Source organism: Ictalurus furcatus, chromosome 16 (genome assembly GCF_023375685.1).
Source record: "Ictalurus furcatus strain D&B chromosome 16, Billie_1.0, whole genome shotgun sequence".
NCBI classification, from domain to species: Eukaryota; Metazoa; Chordata; class Actinopteri; order Siluriformes; family Ictaluridae; genus Ictalurus; species Ictalurus furcatus.
In genome coordinates, this window is record NC_071270.1 from 15,367,813 (window position 1) to 15,389,614 (window position 21,802).

Genomic DNA, 21,802 nt, shown 5'->3' on the forward strand with positions numbered 1-21,802 from the left:
GACAACACCAGCCAATTCTCATCGGAATAAAATTTTAAGTTATATATATCGGATACAGTCGTGCTGTCTTCAGAAATCCAGATGAAGGTACCTCAGAAGGTAGAATTACCTCAGACATTCGACATGATGCTTTTGTTTTTACATTTAGCAGAGAAGATAAAGCTGCCATTTATGTACCCCAATCTCCTTATTTATAAGAAATAGATCAAAATCTCAGCTAATGACACAAAACTCAATAAACACCAAATGCTTATAGCCTTACAGACCTATTGTTGTAAATTGTATTGTTTTCTGTAATTACTGTATTTAGATTCTGCAATTATTTGCCCTTACAAGTATTTCATATAATCATCAAATAACAGGAAACACCATTTTCTTCACTGAACACATGTTTATTGAAATTGCTTTAATAAAATGATCTGTACATCACCAGTAGAGCTCTTTTAAATACAGTGCTCTAATTATACGCTCAGTTTCCAATAGGAAATGCAGAACCTGCTTCTTAGCCAACTAAGGATTATTTCTACAATACATGTACATAATACATATTTTTAATCCCTCTGTGCTACACATTTTAGTGTTTTTCCCATCACATCCAACCAACACATCTGACTGATCCACTAATTAAATAATTATGATGTTGGAATAGGTTTGTTAGTACAGGGAAAAATATTACAAATTTACAATGGCCATACTTTAAGATGAGGATTTGGAAATACTGTTTTCATGGACTATGTTGTTGTTTAGTTTAAAAACTGGCACACTCTCTGTAGCATTTCCTGGAAACATAGACATTTTCAGTACTCCTTGTTCCATACACAATGTAGTGCTTGATGTTCTCAAATGTAGTGTTTGATGATCTCAAATGAAGGTGTGTTATATTTATCAGTGTGTACCCCATCTTCCAATTTGATGTTCTATAAAACTTTTCACACATTTTTTCTTTTTTTGAACCGAACACTTGGACTATTACTATCTTGCCATGATGAGCATCCTCAAAGGTACAGTGTCTTCTACCCATTCATTCTTTGATTCAATCATTTTTCTCCACAGTGCAGATTCAGCAGTATTAGAATCCATCCACTTTACGTCAGTGCCGTGACTTTTACCTGGGTAGAGATAGAAATGATAAAATTCTATTACAAGCCTACACAATATACTACAATCAAATTATACCAGAGAGCTATTGATTGCTCGAGTCTGATTGGTCAGAGTGTGTTGAGTAATGTTCTATAATAGCATGGCTTGGACTGTAATTTATCCATCCATTTTCTGTACCACTTATTCTACACAGGATCATGGAGAGCCTGGAGCCTATCCCAGGGGCACTCTCGTGCCACACTCAGGACACGAGGCGAGGTGCCAACCCATCGCAGGGTATAATTGCACACACACACGCACTCAAGTATTTACACACTACGGACAATTTGGAAGTGCCGATTGGCCTACAATGCGTGTCTTTGGACTGGGGGAAGAAACCAGGGATTGAAACGGATGAGAACATGCAAACTCCGCACACACAGGAGAATCGAACCCACACCCTGGAGGTGCAAGGCAAATGTGCTAACCACTAAGCCAATGTGCCCTCCACTGTAGTGTATGTTAAGGTTTATATTAATGTGCTCATCCTAATACTTTCCCTAATTATAACTTACACAGGGATGTGGTTTGTTATTCTGTATGTTGTTGTGGTTTTCTGTAAGTAGACATTTATTTAGAATTTTTTGGAAGTTATTCTCCAGTGTCAGTGCTTTGTAACAGTATGTAGTAAAGCTGTAATTTAAAAGTTTTTTAATTCAACCAAGCTTTAACTTCAATAGGGAGGAAAAACAAGAGGCTGATAAGGAAACAATTGTATATAGCTGCTATAATGTACATAACAGGAACTAACTTTTATTTGATCTATAAGTAAACCTAGCTGTGAATTTAGGCACAAGTGCCCCTACCTGTTCCAAGGCCCAGCCTTATGCCTCCTATGAAGTGATTACTGAGTCGATCGTGGTCCCACACAGTGAGTTCAACACAGGTGTCTTTCAGGTCCTCTAGTCTGAGGCCATCATAAACCATGGTGTGGTTGAACACTGGGTTTGCTGTTCTCTTTACAACCCTAGTTCTCTGTCGGTTTTTCTGATGGCTGTCTGGAAGTACTGAACTGAAAGACACAATATACATTACATGAACAACTACCAGTGCTATTAAGCCATACACATATATAATAAAAATAAATACACAGCTTGCCTGTAGCATAATACCCACAGTATATCCACAGCAAGAAAATCTCAGGAAATATTAATACAGTTAGACAAAGTGGTTATATATTTATCACATACACACCATTTTACAAAGGGGTCTATGGACCCACTTCTGGATGGTAGATTCGTACATTCCTTTACCCAGACCTGAATCTCACCAGTCTGTGGTGTCTTGTCATCTACAACCATAGAAGGTACACAAAATTATTCATTTCACGTTGCATTTGTGCGCACAGTCATTGAAGTTCGAACACTTACTTTGAGACGTCCGCAGAAGGAAACGCAAAGATATTCTCATATCTCCACACACTTCCATGTTGTGGTTAACATGCTTTGGACTGTATGGAGTTGCAATCTAAGACAGAGTAAAATAAACAAACACATAATTCCAGGTATAACATGTTGTCATATTTCCACAACAGACATGTCTGCATAAGCTGATGCATTTCTTCCTTATTCGGCAAACTCAGCTTTCCGGTTTCCTTTAATAAACCATCTCTACTCACCAGGTTTATCTAAGAAAATCTGCACAAACAGATGAGGAATTTAGGGCACGATACTGAAAAACATGCTTAGAAATGTTTTAATGTTCTACAAACCCTTACCCTTCCTTTGAGGGTGTGCTCCATCATGTGTGTATTATTGTCCCACTCAGACAAATCCACATTGACCTCCCCAAGAAAACTGTTCCTCCCAAACGTGTCATTATGCCACACAGAGACGTTTAAAGTATGAACCTTTACACTCTCCAGTGGTACCTTATACTGTTTGGAAAGGAGGACATATTGGTTTCAGTTTTTAATATATACAAAAAAAAAAAATAGTAAAAACGACCCTGCAATTTTTAACACCGTTCATACCCGTAGGATTTCATTATAAGTAGGATTCAGAGTCTTCTTCTTCACAGATGTTTTCCTCTTCCCCAGCTTTGCTTTGTCAGGTAAAAGATAGCATTTGACATACCTAAACCATGTAAAAGAAGACATCTCAATACATTAGTGCAGTTAGAACACAGTAATCAGCAATCAATCCATCCACACTAGATAGATAGATAGATGGATAGATGGAAAAGGGTGTGTTTAAGTAAAGAAGCACACTGAACCACTCACGGGTCAGAACGGTTCCTCTTAGGCTCTGCCACTGCCAAATTTCGGCACTGGACTATAAAGATGTGAAGCTCTCCCAGTTTATTCACATAGTTAATGGCAAATTGGATGGTTCCCTTAACCTCCACATGTCCAAGGTCTGTGCTGTAAATGTTCGTCACACTGCCACTGACCTTTTTGTATCAACACAAGTCGCTCAACGTTATTCACTAATACAGCAATGATCCAAACTGACAGATTAAGACTATAACTCTAATGAAGCATGCATATACATGTGTGTTAATATACAATCGAATCATTTTGCTGCATGTGTTAAAATGTAAGGCACATACAGAAGACATGGAGGTGAGGCCAGAAGAGGCACTGGCGTTAGTATTTGTGCTGCTTTTCCTTTGTCTTTCAGAACAGAAACTGTTCACGGAGAGACAGTCACTTCCTTTGCCGTTACCCTAATAGACACAGGAGGATAAAAAGTAAATGTACGAAAAAAACATAACTGCACTGATATGCCGTTAGTGATACTGACTATACTTGCGAAATCTGTTGGGAGTACCATGTATTCCAGAAATACAAATTTATCTCCTTAAATATATTTAAATTTCTAATCTTCAGATGAAAATCAAGAAAAATACATTCTAGTAGCCACATTTGTGCAATATACCTATACCCGTCTGGCATTGCTTAGCCTCACTGTACACCCTTAGATCACAGAAATGTATACTTAAAGTAACACGGTAGATTCTTTTAATCATACATCTATTTACAATGATCATACAAATTAAACCAGCACTGCTTCATGTTAAACTTGTGTCTTGCAGCCCCTCACGTGGGACTGACATGCACAGCTTTAAAATGGCATAAAGTGGAGGACAAAAATCATGCTAATACTATATTCCATACCAATTTTGAAAAGAAGGGAAGGAATGGTGGTAGATACATGGCTACGTATAATATACAGAAGTACAGCTCATCAGTAAACAAATGTGTGAATGCACAATGAAATGACTCAATTACAATATAATCAATATTACGGCAAAATCTGATTAAACATTAACAGCTGATTCAGTGATTCGTAATTAGTCATTAATATGTAAATAATTAGAGAGAGGTATTTTACAACTCATTCGATATGTACTAAAGTGTTAAGCACCATTGATTTAAAGCATGCAGCATTTTCAACATTCACCAAAACTGATGCTAGATGCAGGTGACTTGATTACCTGCTCGTGCATAAAAGCAGGTACTGAGACACTCAGCCTCTTACTCTGCTCTGGGTCCAAGAGAGAAATGCTGAATGCATCTGAAACTGCAGACACCAGTCCAAGAACAGCAAATATGGTCAAGAGATCAGAATAATTATTGTCATGCTAATACAGTCATGTGAAAAAATAAGTACACTCCATGGTAATTGTTGGCTTTTTTGACTTATTTGGACAAGCAAACATTTGATCCTCTTTGAAACAGTGTTTATTAATAAAGTTGACACAATTACTACATTTTGTAGTAATTTTCACAATTTAAAGTAACAAAAAACAAATCAGTCACATAGAAAAAGTAAGTGCACCCCTACATTTATCACACCTTCAAATGCATAAAATTAGATTCAAGTGTTGAAGATTGGGTGCCTGTGATTAGAACCTGCTTAGGGAGTGCAGGTGGAACCTGTCTTATTTATACCTCTGGTGTCTGGTGTTCCCTTTATTATGGAGGTGTGTGGTGGCAATGCCAAGATCTAAAGAGTTCTGTAAGGCCTTCAGAAAAAAATGGTTGTGGATGCTTATAAGTCTGGCAAGGGATTTACAAAGATTTCCAAATTATTTGAAATACATCATTCCACTGTAAGGAAAATCATCTACAAATGGCGCAGATTTCAAACGACTGCCAATTTATCCAGGACTGGTCGTCCCAGCCAATTCAGCCCAAGAGCAGAATGTCGGACGCAAAAAGAAGTCTCCAAGAACCCCAAATTTTCAACACAGGATCTGCTAGTAAGTCTTGCAACTGTTGGTGTCAAAGTGCATGCTTCTACAATCAGAAAGAGATTGTACAAATTTGACCTGTATGGGAGGCATGCCAGGAAAAAGCCTTTGCAAGACTACAGTTTGCCAATGAGCATATAGGCAAAGACCAGGCCTTTTGGAATAATGTGTTCTGGACAGATGAATGAAAGATAGAGCTGTTTAGCCACAGTAACAGCAGACATATTTAGCGCAGACCAAAGACAGCTTTTCAGGAGAAGTACCTTATACCAACTGTGAAACACGGTGGTGGAAATGTTATGGTTTGGGGTTGCTTCGCTGCCTCAGGGACTGGACAGCTTGCATTCACTGATTCAACTATGAATTCTGCATCATATCACAGAGTAACACAGTACTTAAGATAATGTGAACCATCTGTCCAAAAGTTGAAGTTGAATGAAAAGTGGACCTTTCAACAGGATAATGATCCTAAGCACACTAGCAAATCCACCAAGGAATGGCCCAAAAAGAAGTAATAGAGGGTTATCGAATGGCCTAGTCAAAGCCTGAATTTGAATCCCATTGAAATGTTGTGGGGGGATTTGAAACCTGTAGTACATGCAAGAAAACCCTCAAACAACAGTGGTCAAAAATTCCTGGTAGACAATTATGATAAAAAAAAAGAAGTTATTTCTGCTGAAGGGGGCAATACGAGCTTCTGAGGCCAAGGGTGTACTTACTTTTTCCAAGGAAGAATATCACATCTATTGATATTTATGTTGAATAAATGATTGAAAAAGCTAATTTTCCTTGTGGTCATGTTTGTAATAGGCAATATTTCGAAGATGCTCAAATATGTTTAAAAAAAAGCCAACAATTTCCACGTGGTGTACTTATTTTATCACATGACTGTATATGGACAGAATAATGCTGCTTACTACTTGGAGCATGTTTATAAATATAGTACTTCATGTGATTCATCAGAAATATAATGCTCCACTGATAACTGTAGGTTTACATTTCTTGCTCGTATGTTATCTTACATTAATTTTCTAAGCCTTCTTTAATGGAATCAGTTAAAAATACAAGGGAAATGAATATATGTTTCAAGCAACAACACTTCTGCATATTTATAAAAGTTTAGCTAAATATTTACCTTCCTCCACTGTCTGTATTATGCCACTGCTTGGTTCATTTTTCCATCTTTCATCTTCATGGTGTTAAATGGAATAGCCAAAAAGTAATGTGAAACAAAATGCAGTGTAAACACAGATGATTTTGAAAGCACCCATTGGTATCCTTTGTCTATATCTAGTAGTTACTTAACATAAAACCTGACATGACTTGATGAAGCATGAACAGCCATTTAAAACGTTTCAATATCAAGTTACTCACTTAAGGGCAGGGTTACCAGGTCCTCTAAACTCTTGGAAATAGAAAGGGGTCTGATGCTGGCTTGCTTCTGTACTGTTCTTACTACGCTAGGACCCTCATTGTCACCTAAAAGAAATAATGTCAAACTGTAGGATCAATACATAGCTTTACAACTTCAGACATCAAAAACCATGACTGATTACTACCTATACAAATGTACGCTAGAACTAACATCATTTTTTTTTTTAATAGAAAATGAAGTAAAAAACAGTAGCTATAAATTACATGGTATTTTTGGTCTTAAACTTATCAAAGATTTAGCTTCTTGTGAGAAGTCATTATAGTTTACATATTAGAATCCGCCTTGCCATTGGCTTCAACAAAAATGGACAAAAATAGCTTTATAATAACAAATATAACTGGTTATTTACTGTGCTGATAATGTCATAATTGCAAAGATCACATGATGGTATGAAATATACTGCTATATAATTAAATGTTTCTTTTTTGTTTAAAGTGATTATCTGGAAAAGTTAACCTGGTAAAAGTTAGACACATGCAATGAAGAAGTAAGGTTGTAAAATGATAGAAAAATCATTGAAAGTATATAAAACATATGACAAACGGTGGACATTGTCGTAGTAAACCCTGCTTCTAGCAAAACTCCAAACTGTTTTTACTGAACCTTGACTGGACCAAGTAAATTAGTGCTCACAGGCTGAACTTGTCCGAGACAAAGACCAGGCTTCAGCTGATGTGCTGCTGGAGGAGTCAGGGGTGATCACAGACTCAGGCTGGGATTTTCGAGAGGGTGACATGTGTTGAGAACTCTCGCACACATGTACTCCAGCCCACTCTTGCTTGTCTGGTTGGTCTGAAAACCCAGATACGTGTGTGGACTCAGCTAAGCTTAGGGGATGCTGACAGCTCAGATGAACGGAAGTTTTGCACTGCAAGCCATCCAGCTGCATTTGTTTGGTGAGCACTACTGGTATTACATCTTTAATACCTTCAACAGATCTTTTAGTAGTGGTCTTTCTATGGTGATCAGGTGATGTTATCAGCTGTACAGAGGTTTGTCCTTGTGAAACAGGTAAGGGATGGACTTGACTAGTCTGTTTACTATTGACGTTGCCTATGCAGATTGTTCCTGGAGCCTGGGAACTTCCAAAGCATGGTGGAGAGTGTGGAGATGTAAGCTGGTACTGTATGTTTCTCTCAGATGTATTTCCTGGTAAAGACAGGATATGCTGCTCTAGCCTCTCAGCCAGCAAGTTCCCATCTTTCCCAGGACTTGACAGTCCATGTGGATACCTGGTCTGTCCTCTGGGTGTGTGTTCCAAACCTTTCAAGTGTGTCTTCTCAGTTGGATTGATATCTATAGGAAAGGCTCTCAGCCTTTGGTTGGGGGACCCAACCATTCTAAACTCCTTGACTGGATATAAACCTCTAGGCATTATTTTCGGCATGTGTCTTGGGCTGAGTATTCTGGATTGCTCTAGGATTTTCATTGTATCACCTGTTGACTGGTCACTGTGATCCTGAGAGACTGAGCCGATATTTCTGATGGGGTATGATACTGAACTGAACTTAATGCGTTCGTCTGAACCTAACATGCACGTCTTAAATGGAGATCTATTGTATGATGTCCTATCTGTGTCATCTAGAGGACTATTTACAGTGACTCTTTTGGAACGTTGACTGAGTTTCCCCTTTGATGAAGCCTTTAACTCACCAAGCTCTCTGTTTGAAAAGGAGCTACTTGTCTCAGGACTTTCCACTCGATTTGGGCTGGTAGAAGTGGTCCGCTCAGTAATAGCCTTTCTGACTGACAGCACAGGAGAATAAATTTCCTTTAGTTTATATATATGCATTTGTTTAGTTGGTGAATTCAGTGACTCAGTCGTGCTTTCAATTTCAAGTCCATGCTCATGTGGCTTCTGACCAGTATCGCAAGATGACGTTTTCTCCTCAACAAATGGTTTAACAGAAATGTTATGTCTGGTTTGATTATGTGACTCAGAAGAACCTTTATATGACTCACAAATATCTGTATAATCGAAATTTTTTGCTTTTGGTGGGCTTAAGTAAAACTCTACCTTTGATATCTTTCGGTCTGACACTTTGTTCTCATTGGTCTCTTTTTTTTTGATACTCAATACTTTTGGCTCTTTGTTCCTGCTCTCCCAAAAAGATATCAGGCTGGCATGTCGATTTTGTGATCCTTCATCTTGGTATAGACTCTCTCTTCGTTGGATGTAGTCATCAGCTAAGTTGTCCGATCTATCATCTATCATAGAAAGACATGGATTTGCTTCAAGTTCTCCTGTTACAAAGTTCAGTCCAGAAGCAGAATTTTGTGCAGAACATCCTAAAATTATGTTGTCTTGTTTGCCATCAGGTCGACGCACATAATCCATATCATCTTTATCTAGCAAATATTCCGAAGTCTCAACTCTGTCTTTTCCTAAAAACAGCCCAAGTAGACCCATCCTAAGTTTTGGTGAGGGTTTTGCTTTTATTTCTGTCCGAGTGTGAGATGCATTTTCTGTGTGTGGAGTACCAGAACACGCAGGACCTTCTCTGTTCTGCTCCTCTTGAACACCAGGCCTTTCGTTTCCTTTGGACATCATTCCAACCCACCCAAGTACCTTACTGATGGAGCATTCATCCTCCTCTGTTAACGTATGGCATTGGGTCTCTGTGCTGAGTTGATTGACCTTACCTTGTTCTACAAGAGAGTCAGAGGGCTCAGACACCTGCGAGGAATGAGGCTCAGCAAGATCCTCATGATGATCTGCAGAATAAACACTCAGATCAGGGAGCGACTGGAGAAAGGATCAGACTTAAAGCACTAATCCAGGCTCACATTTCTCAATGTCCACTATAACCTTAATCATAATGTGCTTAAAAAACAAGATCCTGCATCTTCACCTCTGTTCTGAAATGCACAATGAATATGGAATGAAACCTGGCCTTAATTTTTATAATGGCTGAGTGGAGCCAAAAAAAAAGTGTCATACATGATTTGTTTAATATTTCAATCCAAATACCAAACATGCATTTTTGAAATCCACAATCAGACAGGAGAAACACATTCCTTGCAGATTCCTCACATTCCTTGCCAATTCACCAATCACCATTTGTACATATTCATACATGCATGAACAGGAATATACATGTATGCATGTTATATGTGCAAGCAAGCAATTAGTATGAGGAATGGACTGTTATGCCACTTAAGCGCTGTTAAAACTCAGCTGGCTGTATCTAAATAATGTAAAAAAAAAAAAAAGTTTGGTTATATGGATTTACTAGACGTAAACATTGTATTAGCACACTGTATACTGAACACATAGTAGTACACTAAACATTACTTTTATTTATTTATTTATTTATTTATTTGTTTATTTATTTATTGACCTAGCTGCATGTCTAGAGACTGATTTGCAAGGTGGGACTGTGTGCTGGTCGTGCTTGTTTTATAAACTGGACCAATAATCCATTTTTTGTTGTCAGAGTACTCAACTCTTGGCCAACTGCTCAAAACAGAGGGGCCAGAACTGATTTACTCAACCATTTTGAAAGGGAGAATATCAGGAAATCTACAGCAGCACTGAGTCAGTGTCCATTATGTTTATTTCCTTTTTTAAAATGTACCTTAGTGGTACCGCCACACACTGCTCACGTTTGTAATCTCAACTGCGCTTAGCTCCCCCTTCAGTTTCTTGCCTATTCTGCACCACCAGTCTGCCAGATTCTCTGGCACCCATGATAGCAAGCTAGTTCATTTCACTATCTGGACACCCCAGAAAGAAGCACTCTAAATCAGAGGAGAAGGGCGGACTGGCGAAGCTTGGTGATGAAGAGGGGAGTATCAGCAAAGTCACAGCTGGAGCTGCTGTCTTTACTCCTATGAATTTCCACCTATCCGTCATTTCCTTTTTAGGAGCCACTGTTGGTGTTCAAAACAGTCTTAGAAGGAATATAGCTGAAGAGTTTTTGGTTAGTGTTAGGGGTGCCGGGCTCTCGAAAAGCAGGACAAGGTAGCAGAAAAAAGGTTATCAATGAGGGACTGATTTGCCTATATGTTTATGCCTATTTCATCTTATGAGAGATAAGTAAATTTAAAAAGTAAATTGCAATATAAATAACTTAAACAAGTATTGTTATTTGTATATTATATATATATATATATGCATGCAGTATACATATTTCTATGCATATCGGATAGCATGATTTAATCGTTAAAATGGTAGAATATGATCCATTTGTGATTCAAGTTTTAGTAAACTGATGGCAATGTTTCAAACTCATGTTTCACAAAGCAGTTAAATAAAAAATAAAATAAAATAAAAAACTACATGTTCAAAGTTGCCTTTCAGAATCTCTGGTGATTATCTCAGATTTTACATAGAAACCCTGACTTTCATGTGAACTTCCCTGGAAAAGAACGGCTCTATACATGATTTTAGGAGATAAATATACCATCAGTGTGTGTGTGTGTGTGTGTGTGTGTGTGTGTGTGTGTGTACTGTATATTCTGGTCATACATGGCAGCTTAGAATCCTAATGCAGGTCTACATTCCTCTATATAATCCCCCCAGTACCTGTCTGTTTCTTATTTTGACTGGATTTATACTACGTCTCTATTGATACTGTTTCTAGATCACTATCGTCCTACACATTCCATAGACTGCCTATTTCATTCTGAACTGCAGTACTTTTATTGTATAATGTTATACAAAATGTATTACAGTTTAATCCACGGACCTGAAATATATAGGTTTGCACTTTTGTTTGCACTTTAGGCCAAATGGTGATTGTCAAATGTACAACTACGATGACTTTTTATTCTTTCATGCTCTCTCCGAGAAGAATTTTGGGCCATATTCACAGTTGAGATAAGTGTGTGCAGTGAGGATTGAATACCAGAAGTACGCACATAGCTAGTCAGACCCAAGACATAACTCCACACTATTCAATAGTCACACAAGAGTTGCACGCGGCGTGGAGTTTGAGGTTTTTCTTGTTACATGTGATTTTGAACATGAACTTAAGATCACTGTTCTTGGACATTATCGGCAACCCTGGAAGCGTGACCTACACACAGATGATCTGCATAATCTAAATAGGAGCCCAGAAAATCAACTTAAGCACACGTGTAGCCCATTATTTCTGAATACGAATAACTTTCCCTGCATAAATATCGAAATAACCTTTGGACTTACGTCATCGACTCTGAATACTGCCCTTTGAGACATGAAGACTAATGTTGCACAGAATAGATGTGAGTCATGGAAAGCATAAAGGACATGCTTGTGTTAAATAGCCATCCCCAAAACCAACAACAACAAAAAAAAAAAAAGCCCAGACGAGGTTCACACGTAGCATTCAATGGAGATCAGTCAATCAGACTTACTGTGTGTGTGTGTGCAAGGACTGTGTGACTCTGACTGTGACTGTGAGATCTTCGCGCCGGCCGCTCCAGCAAAAACACAACACATTCATTATGCACCGTCAACACAACCTAACAGAAGAGTATACAACAGCCTTCAAATGTTCATAACCAAGTTAATCGCAATAATTTGAAGATTTGATGGCTGCCATTTCAGGTCAAAAAAAGTGATCGGTTTGAGATGGACTTCCTCTGAAATAGGGTGTAGATCATCATTAGTTCTGAGTCTGAATCACACCATCAACTACATTTTTGCAGCAGCTTATGAATAATGAGTGAGTTTCTCACCCTCAGCAGGGATCTGTGATGCCCGGTACGGTTTAGGTGGTGATGACAGTGACTCCACTGCTGGCTGCTGATCTGCAGGAACCTGGTGCGAGTTCCCTGGTATCTGTTGGATCTTTACATCAGTTTGCAAATGTCCATCTGTCTTTACAGGAGAGTCTAACCCTATGGGCTTACTGTTGAAAGGATTCTGTCTAGCCTACAAAAACAATAATATCAGTAATTACACAGCAAAAAAAAAGAGACATCATTTACAGAAAACTGAATTTGATTGATGTACCTTTGTCTGAGGGTGTGTGGAAGGTTTACATTCTGCCCCTTGGTAGTGATCCTCCCTGTTAAAGGAAGCTATGATTAATGGCAACACTACAGTATATTCAATAATGCAAATTGTTCTGTCTTTCTCTATGCCAAATTGTTGCTATTAGAAAGCCACTCTACAGAACCCTCTATGATTGCAGGACAGATTAATTTTCTGAATATAACCCAATGATTCAAATATTAAGCACGTGGGTCCAATATGTACAACATATTTATTTAATGCCTCCTGAACAAATCACCTACAAAACAAAATGCATTGTAATAAATTATTTGAAGCATTATGAATTATATAAACAGCGCTTTTCCTATTATATTCACAATTAGATTGACGCTAGTATATGAATGCACAGTTTTAAGTTATTGAGATTAAAAAAAGAAAAGAAAAAACATAGCTATGATAAAATAAAAGCTACAATGAACTACCACTGTATACTGTATGTCAGATTCTATGCAGTCAGTTTGTAATGTACACCTTGGAGGTTCTGAAAAAAAGAATAAATTTGCTAAAATATATATATATATATATATATATACACTGAAAGTATTGAACATCAAAGAAGCATTCGACCTAAAGCACAATCTCACACACACACACACACACACACACACACACAATTCTAAACATAAGAGATTAAATTCTTTCTATGTCACATGCTAAACATGACCCATGGGAAAAGCGTCTGTGTCGGTCATGGGTTGTTACATTATTCAATGTTATTCAAGGGGAAAAACTTGTCAGGAGTATTTTTGATCATTAGGAGAACAATGGGAAATCTGAAATTCTGCTACATTTGTGCTTAATGTACCGAGTTTCAAGCTAATGCTTCCCTAATGGCCGGATGTTGGGTCTGTGTGAGGTGCTAAGTGAGTCTTTAATCAAAGAAAGTGGACTTTTTCTGAGTCATACTGCTTAAATTGAAGAACTTTATGATATGGGCGAAATCAGTCTTCAGAAAAGCTTTATTTCTGTCAAATCACATGTCTATAATAATTGCTCACCTGTTATCATATGCAGATGACGCTTCCCCTATTAATCCAGACAGTTCTGGTGGGATATAGATGTCCTTGCTCTCGCATTTCAAAAAGCTAGACTTTCCTGGCCAGATCTGTGTGAGCTCCACTGAAAGACGGACATAAAATGTGTAAAACAGAGTAACATAAATACACACAAATGTCATCCCATAGAAGCCCAACACAACAAACTGAGCGGTATCCTGGATAATCAAATCATTTAATAATGTAGATCGATCCACATTTCTTACAGTTAAAAATTTGCCTTTGTCCATTACACCATATCACTTCTGAATTCACATATCTGATGCTGATGAATTTTCTATAACAGCAGCTTTGACAATAGTTACATTTCTATAGTAACAACTCACTCATAGGGACTTGTATGTTGGAAACTCCACACGCCACACTACAAGGCTAATAATAAATCAGTTAAAAATGTGGTAGAATATGGTGAAGCTTTTTGTAAAAAAAAGGTTATCATTTATTGACAGAGTCTCCAGTGGAAGATCTTGTAACTGTCAGTAGGTTTTCCACCTTTGGGATACTTCTGGATAGACTGAGCTCCAATTTTTTTGAATTATTAACTTAAAACGCGAGAGAAAAAAAAAAAAAAACAGAGGTTGGTGACGGAACAAAAACTAACTTGTTTCCTGAACATTCCACAACAATAAATGTATAAAAAGTGGAAAAGTGGATAAATGGACATCTTTCTTCCATCCATTTATCCATTTTCCATACCGCTTACCCTACACAGGGTTGCGTGGGATCCTGGAGCCTATCCCAAGAGACACAAGGCGGAGAACATCCTGGACAGTTTGCCAACCCATCACAGGGTACAATCCCACACACATTCACACACTACAGACAAATTGGAAATGCCAATAAAACTACAATGCATGTCTTTGGACTGGTGGAGGAAACCGGAGTACCTGGAGGAAATCCCCAAAAGCACTGGGAGAACATGCAAACCCCACACATAAAGCGGAGGTTTTATTTGAACCCCCATCCCTGGAGGTGAGAGGCAAACGTGCTAACCATTCTTATCCCAGACCTCCACTCTTATCCCAGACCTCCACTCCACTCCTGTCCCAGACCACCACTCCACTCCTGTCCCAGGAAGACTGGGGATGTTTTTTATTATTTGGCCAGAAAGGTTTACAGGGCAACTCGTTAGGTTTGGGAATGTAATGTCAAAAAAGTGGGAGGTTTTTACTTTCGTGCAGGCACAAATATATGAAGTGAAACAGATAAAAGCAGATACCTGTACAGATAGTGGCATTGTGTTAACTCAGAACATTATGCTCTGGGATGTCATGTACTGGTGTAAATAGTAGCCCTGTAAAGCTTTGTTTAAAGGTGTGTTTCTGCTGGGGGGGAGGCAGAGGCATGTGATTCTGTTTCCCAGAACGAATTTAGTGACACTAACGAGAGAATTAAACCGTGATCTAATGAACGACTCGGGGTTGGTGTGTCTGCTGGCACACTCACTTATAGTCACAGGTTTCCTGCATGTCATGGAGGCTCTAATGATGTCGGAGCCAGGTATCTTGTCTCTGTGTCTGTTTGACTTGGTCTCGTAAAACCATTCTCCTGTCAGGTACTTCAGTTTGCTCCTGTCTCGCTCGGTCTTCTGCAGCTTTCTGCATGGACGAAAAAGAGAGGCATGTTAGAACTGAGGCAGGCTTGTTTCAACAGAGACACCGACACTTTATTATTGTTACTGGCATTTTTCTGTGGAACAGCTGCAGTAAAGTCATACTTAAATAGTACGAGGCTCGGGTTACACAGCCAAGTATCTCTGTGTGTTGGGACTGTTTCCACAGCACCTAAGTGTTTTCTCATACTCAAAATAGTACCGCAAATTAAATATGCATCAGGAAAAATCACAAGACCACATTTTGTTTAGATCACAAAGCACTAACTCTGTCAGATCAAATTTGGCTCAAAGTTTAGTACATCGTTTGCATGCTGTGTACATTTCGTAGCCTATTAACCCAAAAACTTTGAATGGAGTGTGTCTTAACTGCATTAAGGCAAACCAGAGTTTTGTACTTTTATGGCATTGTTTTTCAGCTTCAGGCACTGGCAAGCTCTTCAGTGTGCTCTATAATGCTCTAGGATGCCCCGCTCTATTTACTGCATTCATTTCTCCTCAAAAAACAATATACTCCTGAAGGACTGAATGTACAAGACTTAGACCTTAAAGAATGCGACTCCTGGAGATTAACCTCTAACTTCATAAGGCAGATTTACAATGGCATCTTTATGGAGAAATTCCAGACATTCTTTGAGGTCAAAGATAATTTTCAAACACAGTTTAACAAGACAAAGATTGCACTGAAAACAAACAAACAAAAAAAACTCCACAGTAAATGAGTAATTACTTCAAATAATAATCTACCGTGACCTGACCCCAGCAGTTACTGAAGAGAAGGGGGGTGGAGTTATCTAAATTACACAACTTTTAGACTTTTGTTTCAATAAAGAAACAATGTGAAACTTTTCAAGGGCCCAGGAAGTTCATTAACTAATTACATTTAATAAAGAAGTAATCAAGAGGCTTCAGGAGGTGCATGGCTCTGACAGTAGTCCTGGCTGAAATTTAAAGCACAGGTCTAAATTAACGCACATGCTCTAATATGTTGTTTTTTCCTGTAGTAACAGCTCACTCACAGGGGACTTGCATGGTGGACCATCCACATAATCTAAGTGTAAAAAACATGTTCTTTAACGTTAAGTATAATCGTTGATATTGTGAAGCTTTCAATAAGAACATGTCTATTTAAAGATATGTTCCTTCACGTTTCTGCCACCGCAGTCTGCAGGACCCAGGATTAACAAGCTGCATTTATTTCTCTAATTAACTTGAAGGCATTGAGAGGGATCTCATGTTTAAAGCTGCTGTAAAGTAAAGAATAACATTAACTAATGAGGATTAGAGGTCGACCGATAGTAGATTTCACTGATACCGATATTTATGTTAATTGGTTGATTACAGATTGATTACAGATTAATCAACGATCGTATAAAATTGATACCGAATGAAAACATAACACTCAAGTAAAATATTGCTGAACATTATACAAAAATAAACAGTACTGACTGTACCATGAAAATGTACTGTACTTGTTTAAAAATGAAATATACAAATATGAATCTATATTAACTATTAATAAATATTAAAGTAAACAAAAGATATACATCCAAACTGAACCAAAAAGAAACACTCCAAATAACAAATAAAATAGAGACAGCCAAAATGAATTTTAAAAAATAATAATAATTTTTTAAACACTTCAAATAACACAACAAAATATGTCAGCGATAGTTTTTATTTCACCTCTAGAGACTGCTCTCGTACTGTATAATGACAGCGGAAAATTCTGAGCAGCTCCCGCAATGGACGCAACAGGAAAAACTATCGGTGTGGATTTTTGCAGATAACTGATCCGGCAATCAGTCACTGATGCCAATTAATCCCAAAACCAATTGATCGGCTGACCTCCGTTCCACAACCTGAATTGTAACTATAAACTGATAAAACATATGAGGTCATTCTTTAATAAACATACACTGGGGGAAATAAGTATTGTTATTCACATGAAATCAGTATTAAGAGACATCAATATTACCTCCAGAAATCTGGAAATATAAAGAATTCATAACATTAAAGTCCATAAATAAAATTGTGTGTAATAAAGTGGAATGACACAGGAAAAAAGTATTGAACACACTAAGTAAAAGCAGTTCTCCAAGGTAAGCCAAGGAACCAGCTGAAATCTGTAAGTAATTATACCCCCTATCTGTGCAAATTAATATTATTTGGGTTAGTAAATTGATGGTCTATAAAAAGGCTTTTCGTTACCAAGGTGTCACACAAGAAACATCTCATGTTGGGTAAAAGCAAAGAGCGCTACCATGACATTTGGAACCTTATTGTTGCAAAACATATTGATGGAATCGGATACAGACATATTTCAAAACTTCTGAATCTTCCTGTAAGCACCATTGGGGCCATTATCCACAAGTGGAAGCAACATCACTCTCATCAACCGGCCACGCACAGGATCTCCTCACAAGATTTCTGACCAGGGAGTCAGAAGAATAGTCAGAAGAGTAGCCCAAGAGCCAAGGACCACTCAGAAAGAGCTCCAGAAACACTTGGAGGCAGCAGGTGCCATCGTCACAGAGAAAAAAATAGGCAATGCACTCCCACTGGTCATGCTTACCAAGCGAGACTCCATTACTAAAGAAAAGGCATGTCGAAGCTCGTTTAAAGTTTGCTACAACTCATTTGGACAAGCCTATGAAATACTGCGAGAGTGTAGTCTGATCAGACGAGAGCAAAATTGAACTTTTTGGCTTAATACTACACACCATGTTTGGAGAAGAAATGGCACTGCACATCACCCTTAAAACACTACACTAACTGAAGTTTGGAGGTGGAAGCATCATGGTGTGGGGCTGTTTTTCATCGTATGGTACTGGCAGACTTCATATAAATGAAGGAACGATGAATGGAGCCCTTTACTGGAAGATTCTTGTGAAGAATCTGCTGCCATCCACCAGGATGATGATGAGACGTGGGTAGACCTTCCAGGTGGACAACGATCCAAAGCATACAGCAAAGGAGACTCTCAATTGGTTTCAGAAAAAAAAATCAAGGTGTTAGAATGGCCCAGTCAATCACCTGACTTGAATCCAACTGAACAAGATTTAAAGGCAAGAAGAATGGGCCAAAATCACACCTGAATACTGCGGCCAATTAATTTCTTCATACAGGAAGTGTCTTGAAGCAGTCATTACAAACAAAGGCTTCTCCACCAAGTATTAAATACTTTTCATTTAGTGTGTTCAATACTTTTTTCCTGTGTCATTCCTCTTTATTACACTTAACTTCATTTATGGAATTTAATGTTGTGAATTCTTTATATTTCCAGATTTCTTGAGTTAATACTAATTCCTGGTGAAAATTTCATGTGAACAGCCTCATTGGAAATATATTTACTGAACAAAAAATTTCAATACTTATTTCCCCCGCTGTATATCATAATTATGTCATTGTTGATTATTTTCCTATAATAACATGCATAACAGCATTGTGTTTTATTCCTAGTACATCCTGTATTGCTATGGTACAATACATCCAAAAAAGAAACATTTACTTAAAATATACAAACTGAACCCTTATGCTGTCTCACTCACTTGATTCGCTGCTCTTCTTTATGTTTCAGCTCAGCATCTCTCTTCAGAACCGACAGGATCATCTCCTGCTCGTCCTCTGTCAGGTAGCTCAAGTCAATCATGATGATTGCAGGAAAAGATTTTGGATCACAGAGACTGTGCGTAGGCCGAGACTGTTCTGGGATCAGTCTTCAGACACTGCTGATGATCAGATATCTTCAGTTTGAGTTCACAACAGACACAACAGCATCACTGAACTTAAACAGAGGCCTGAGGACTGGGAACGCATCGGTTTCTGTCCGCACATACGTGTCTGGAATACGTGGAAAATCAGGAAGGAGCTGCAAAACAAAACACATAAGGGCTGTGGCTCAAACAAACAGCTCAACATCAACAAAAAGCTTCCTTATACCAGACGTCATGTCATCCTGTTTCCTAGTATCAGATTAATGAAATTGGAAGTAATGGGCTTCTGAAAGAGCCAACTGATTCGCATATCCCAAACTAAAAAATAAGTTACTGCATATCAGTCACAGTACAACACAACATAAAAGATTTTACAAGAAGTGTGTGATGTGGCATTATCAGCTGACCTTTAGAAGCAAAATGTTACCCATTGTGGCATGCTCCAAAGTCTTTTTCTCTTGTTTTCTGTATTCAAAACTTTAAAAGGTCAGCCTCAAAAGCATATAAATGGCTGGACGTTACACGGCTGCCGAACCAAAATTCCATCTGAAGAGTCATGTTTATCTGAGCTCCTCCGAGACAAGCACTTACAATCAGATTTGCGCCTGATGCTCAGAGTGCTGTTTAAAAGTTAAATTAGATTAGAGAGCGAACACGGCCAATCAGGAACAATTTAGCATGCGTGTTTTCTTAAAGTTTAAAAGGGACGTGAGCTACAGTCCAATTCTTTTCAGAAGGAAATGCCAGTACTAATTACTATTTCCTGTTACAAGTCATCCTGACTGACTCACTTCCACAAGTCTCAACAAACTGACTTTAACAGGATTTGGGGGAAAAAATCTAATAGAAATGTGTGTTCTTTTTCACTTTATAGGAATGATTTGTGAAGAAGTCTAGACAGTTGTTTAATCAGATTTTTATTTTTAGAATTGAAGTTTAGATTCCTGGGTTTAGACAAGCTTGTGATCACTGCTGTAATGCAAATCACATAATAATGATAATAATAATGTACAATAATGCAGCGCATAATAACATTTAGCTCACATTTTGCACAACATTTACACATGAACAGTTTAGAGTTGTGCTGGAATGAAAAGAATCGAGTTCTTCCTTCTCGGTACTGAGATACTGAAAAAGATCAACACTCCATGATTGTTTGTCTATGGGGTGTACGACAACCCTAAGGTGGAGGAGAGCCTGTGTAACCGTTACACACTTTACCGACTTTATTCAAATGTCCTCGTCTTCTGTTCAGTGTCATGAAACTTGTCAAATATACTGACGCTCTCATATTCCAAGGAGGCTCACTGTAAATATATCCAGAAGAAAACGAGTAATGCAAAGCGTACAAACCCAACCTCCATTCCCCACAAAAGGTATTTTATCGTAAGTACAGGTAACTGTTTTCATCATGATTTGTAGCATAACTACAGAGCAGGGCATTTAGAAGAACGTGTTATGACAGGAGTCCATCACCCTCAAGTCAAAGATAGCCAAAAGCAACTTTCTGTCTAACTTTTTCTGTCTGTCTGTCTCTCTCAAACACATTCAGGACTAAATTTCTAACTCCTCTTTAATGATCCGTTGATGGCTCGAAGCTTTCCTGAGAACATTTTTAACGTTCAACTTTGACTTTAGTTGAAACTGTCTCATAAAAACACTTTTTGTTGTTGTTATTAAAATAAAAATTAGTCATTTTAACATGCTGAATACAACACTGCCCTAAGCTGAAAGTTAAATCATCCTTGCAGTTTTTGTTTGTTTGTTTGCTAAATTGGCATCACAAGTGTACATCAGAAGTGTAACTAGACAATTTAAGACTCAGCACCAATAATGACAGTGATTCAGGCTGAATATGGCCCATACCTGTTAAAGCATGAGCCTCTGCTCTTGTTACAGCATGCTGCATATTTTACAAACTACAAACACAGCAGAGTCCATGACCAGCTTAAGCAGCTATGAGCCCTAATCCACTGTTTTGCTGATCTACTAAAGTATTTGTAGTAAACAGAGTAAATGAGAGAAAGTTTACCTCTTAGTGCCTCTTGGCTCCAATCTCTCAAACTCAGTAAAAGAGAGGAAAAGGTAAAGGATGATGATAAGACTAGGGTTAAATATGTACTGCTGGAGACCTCCTGAAGCTTCTGATAGAGCAGATATACAGTAACCCGTTAGTCATGAGGGAAAAATAAACAAACAACGTTTCTTATAATAAACTTACCCTGCAACTCTGAGCATACGCGCTCAGTGACACAATCAGAGACAAATCTGATCTCAGATCAGATGAAATGAAGCAGCCAATCAGAGGCACGGGGGCGTGGCCGTGTGAAACCAGACACGCCACCTACGTGATCTTTTAAACTCGGAAATAGGGCTTTTCAAAATAAAACCTTCTGATGCCTGACCAATGAGTGTATACTAGTATGTGATTTAAACATTCATTGAGCCTGCTACACAAAATTGTCTGGAGTCTACAACACTGGCTTGAAAGCTGGTAATGTAATGTAATTTATTAACTTGATCACTAGACTAAAACCAAAAATTATTGTTGAGTCCTATCAAAGTCTGAGAGTCACAAAAGTGGCATCATTACATATAGATTTTAAACAGCTTGGTTTAACTCTGTGTTGGAAATAAATGTGTGTTTTAGGGTTCATAACTGTG

The 21,802-nt window shown here is 38.1% G+C and overlaps 1 protein-coding gene across 7 annotated transcripts; it reads right to left on the reverse strand.

Annotated features, from left to right (window-relative positions):
• Positions 1–354: 354 nt before the first annotated feature.
• On the reverse strand, positions 355–21,433 carry sytl2a (synaptotagmin-like 2a). Of its 7 annotated transcripts, none has more exons than XM_053645043.1 (18): positions 21,171–21,353; positions 18,974–19,293; positions 15,257–15,408; positions 13,754–13,874; positions 12,714–12,768; positions 12,437–12,632; positions 9,254–9,487; positions 6,712–6,816; positions 6,473–6,526; positions 4,579–4,664; positions 3,691–3,807; positions 3,362–3,531; positions 3,113–3,215; positions 2,858–3,016; positions 2,511–2,607; positions 2,335–2,431; positions 1,947–2,152; positions 355–1,109 (listed from the first exon to the last, which is right to left on the reverse strand). In XM_053645043.1, the coding sequence occupies exons 2-18, from the start codon at positions 19,072–19,074 to the stop codon at positions 973–975; spliced, it is 2,190 nt and encodes a 729-aa protein (XP_053501018.1). In that variant the 5' UTR covers positions 19,075–19,293; positions 21,171–21,353; the 3' UTR covers positions 355–972. The 7 variants fall into 7 exon arrangements, with proteins under 7 accessions (XP_053501018.1, XP_053501020.1, XP_053501021.1 ...); XM_053645045.1 differs by having other exon boundaries at positions 356–1,109; positions 9,416–9,487; XM_053645046.1 differs by lacking the exon at positions 9,254–9,487 and having other exon boundaries at positions 356–1,109.
• Between the last annotated feature and the right edge of the window lie 369 nt (positions 21,434–21,802).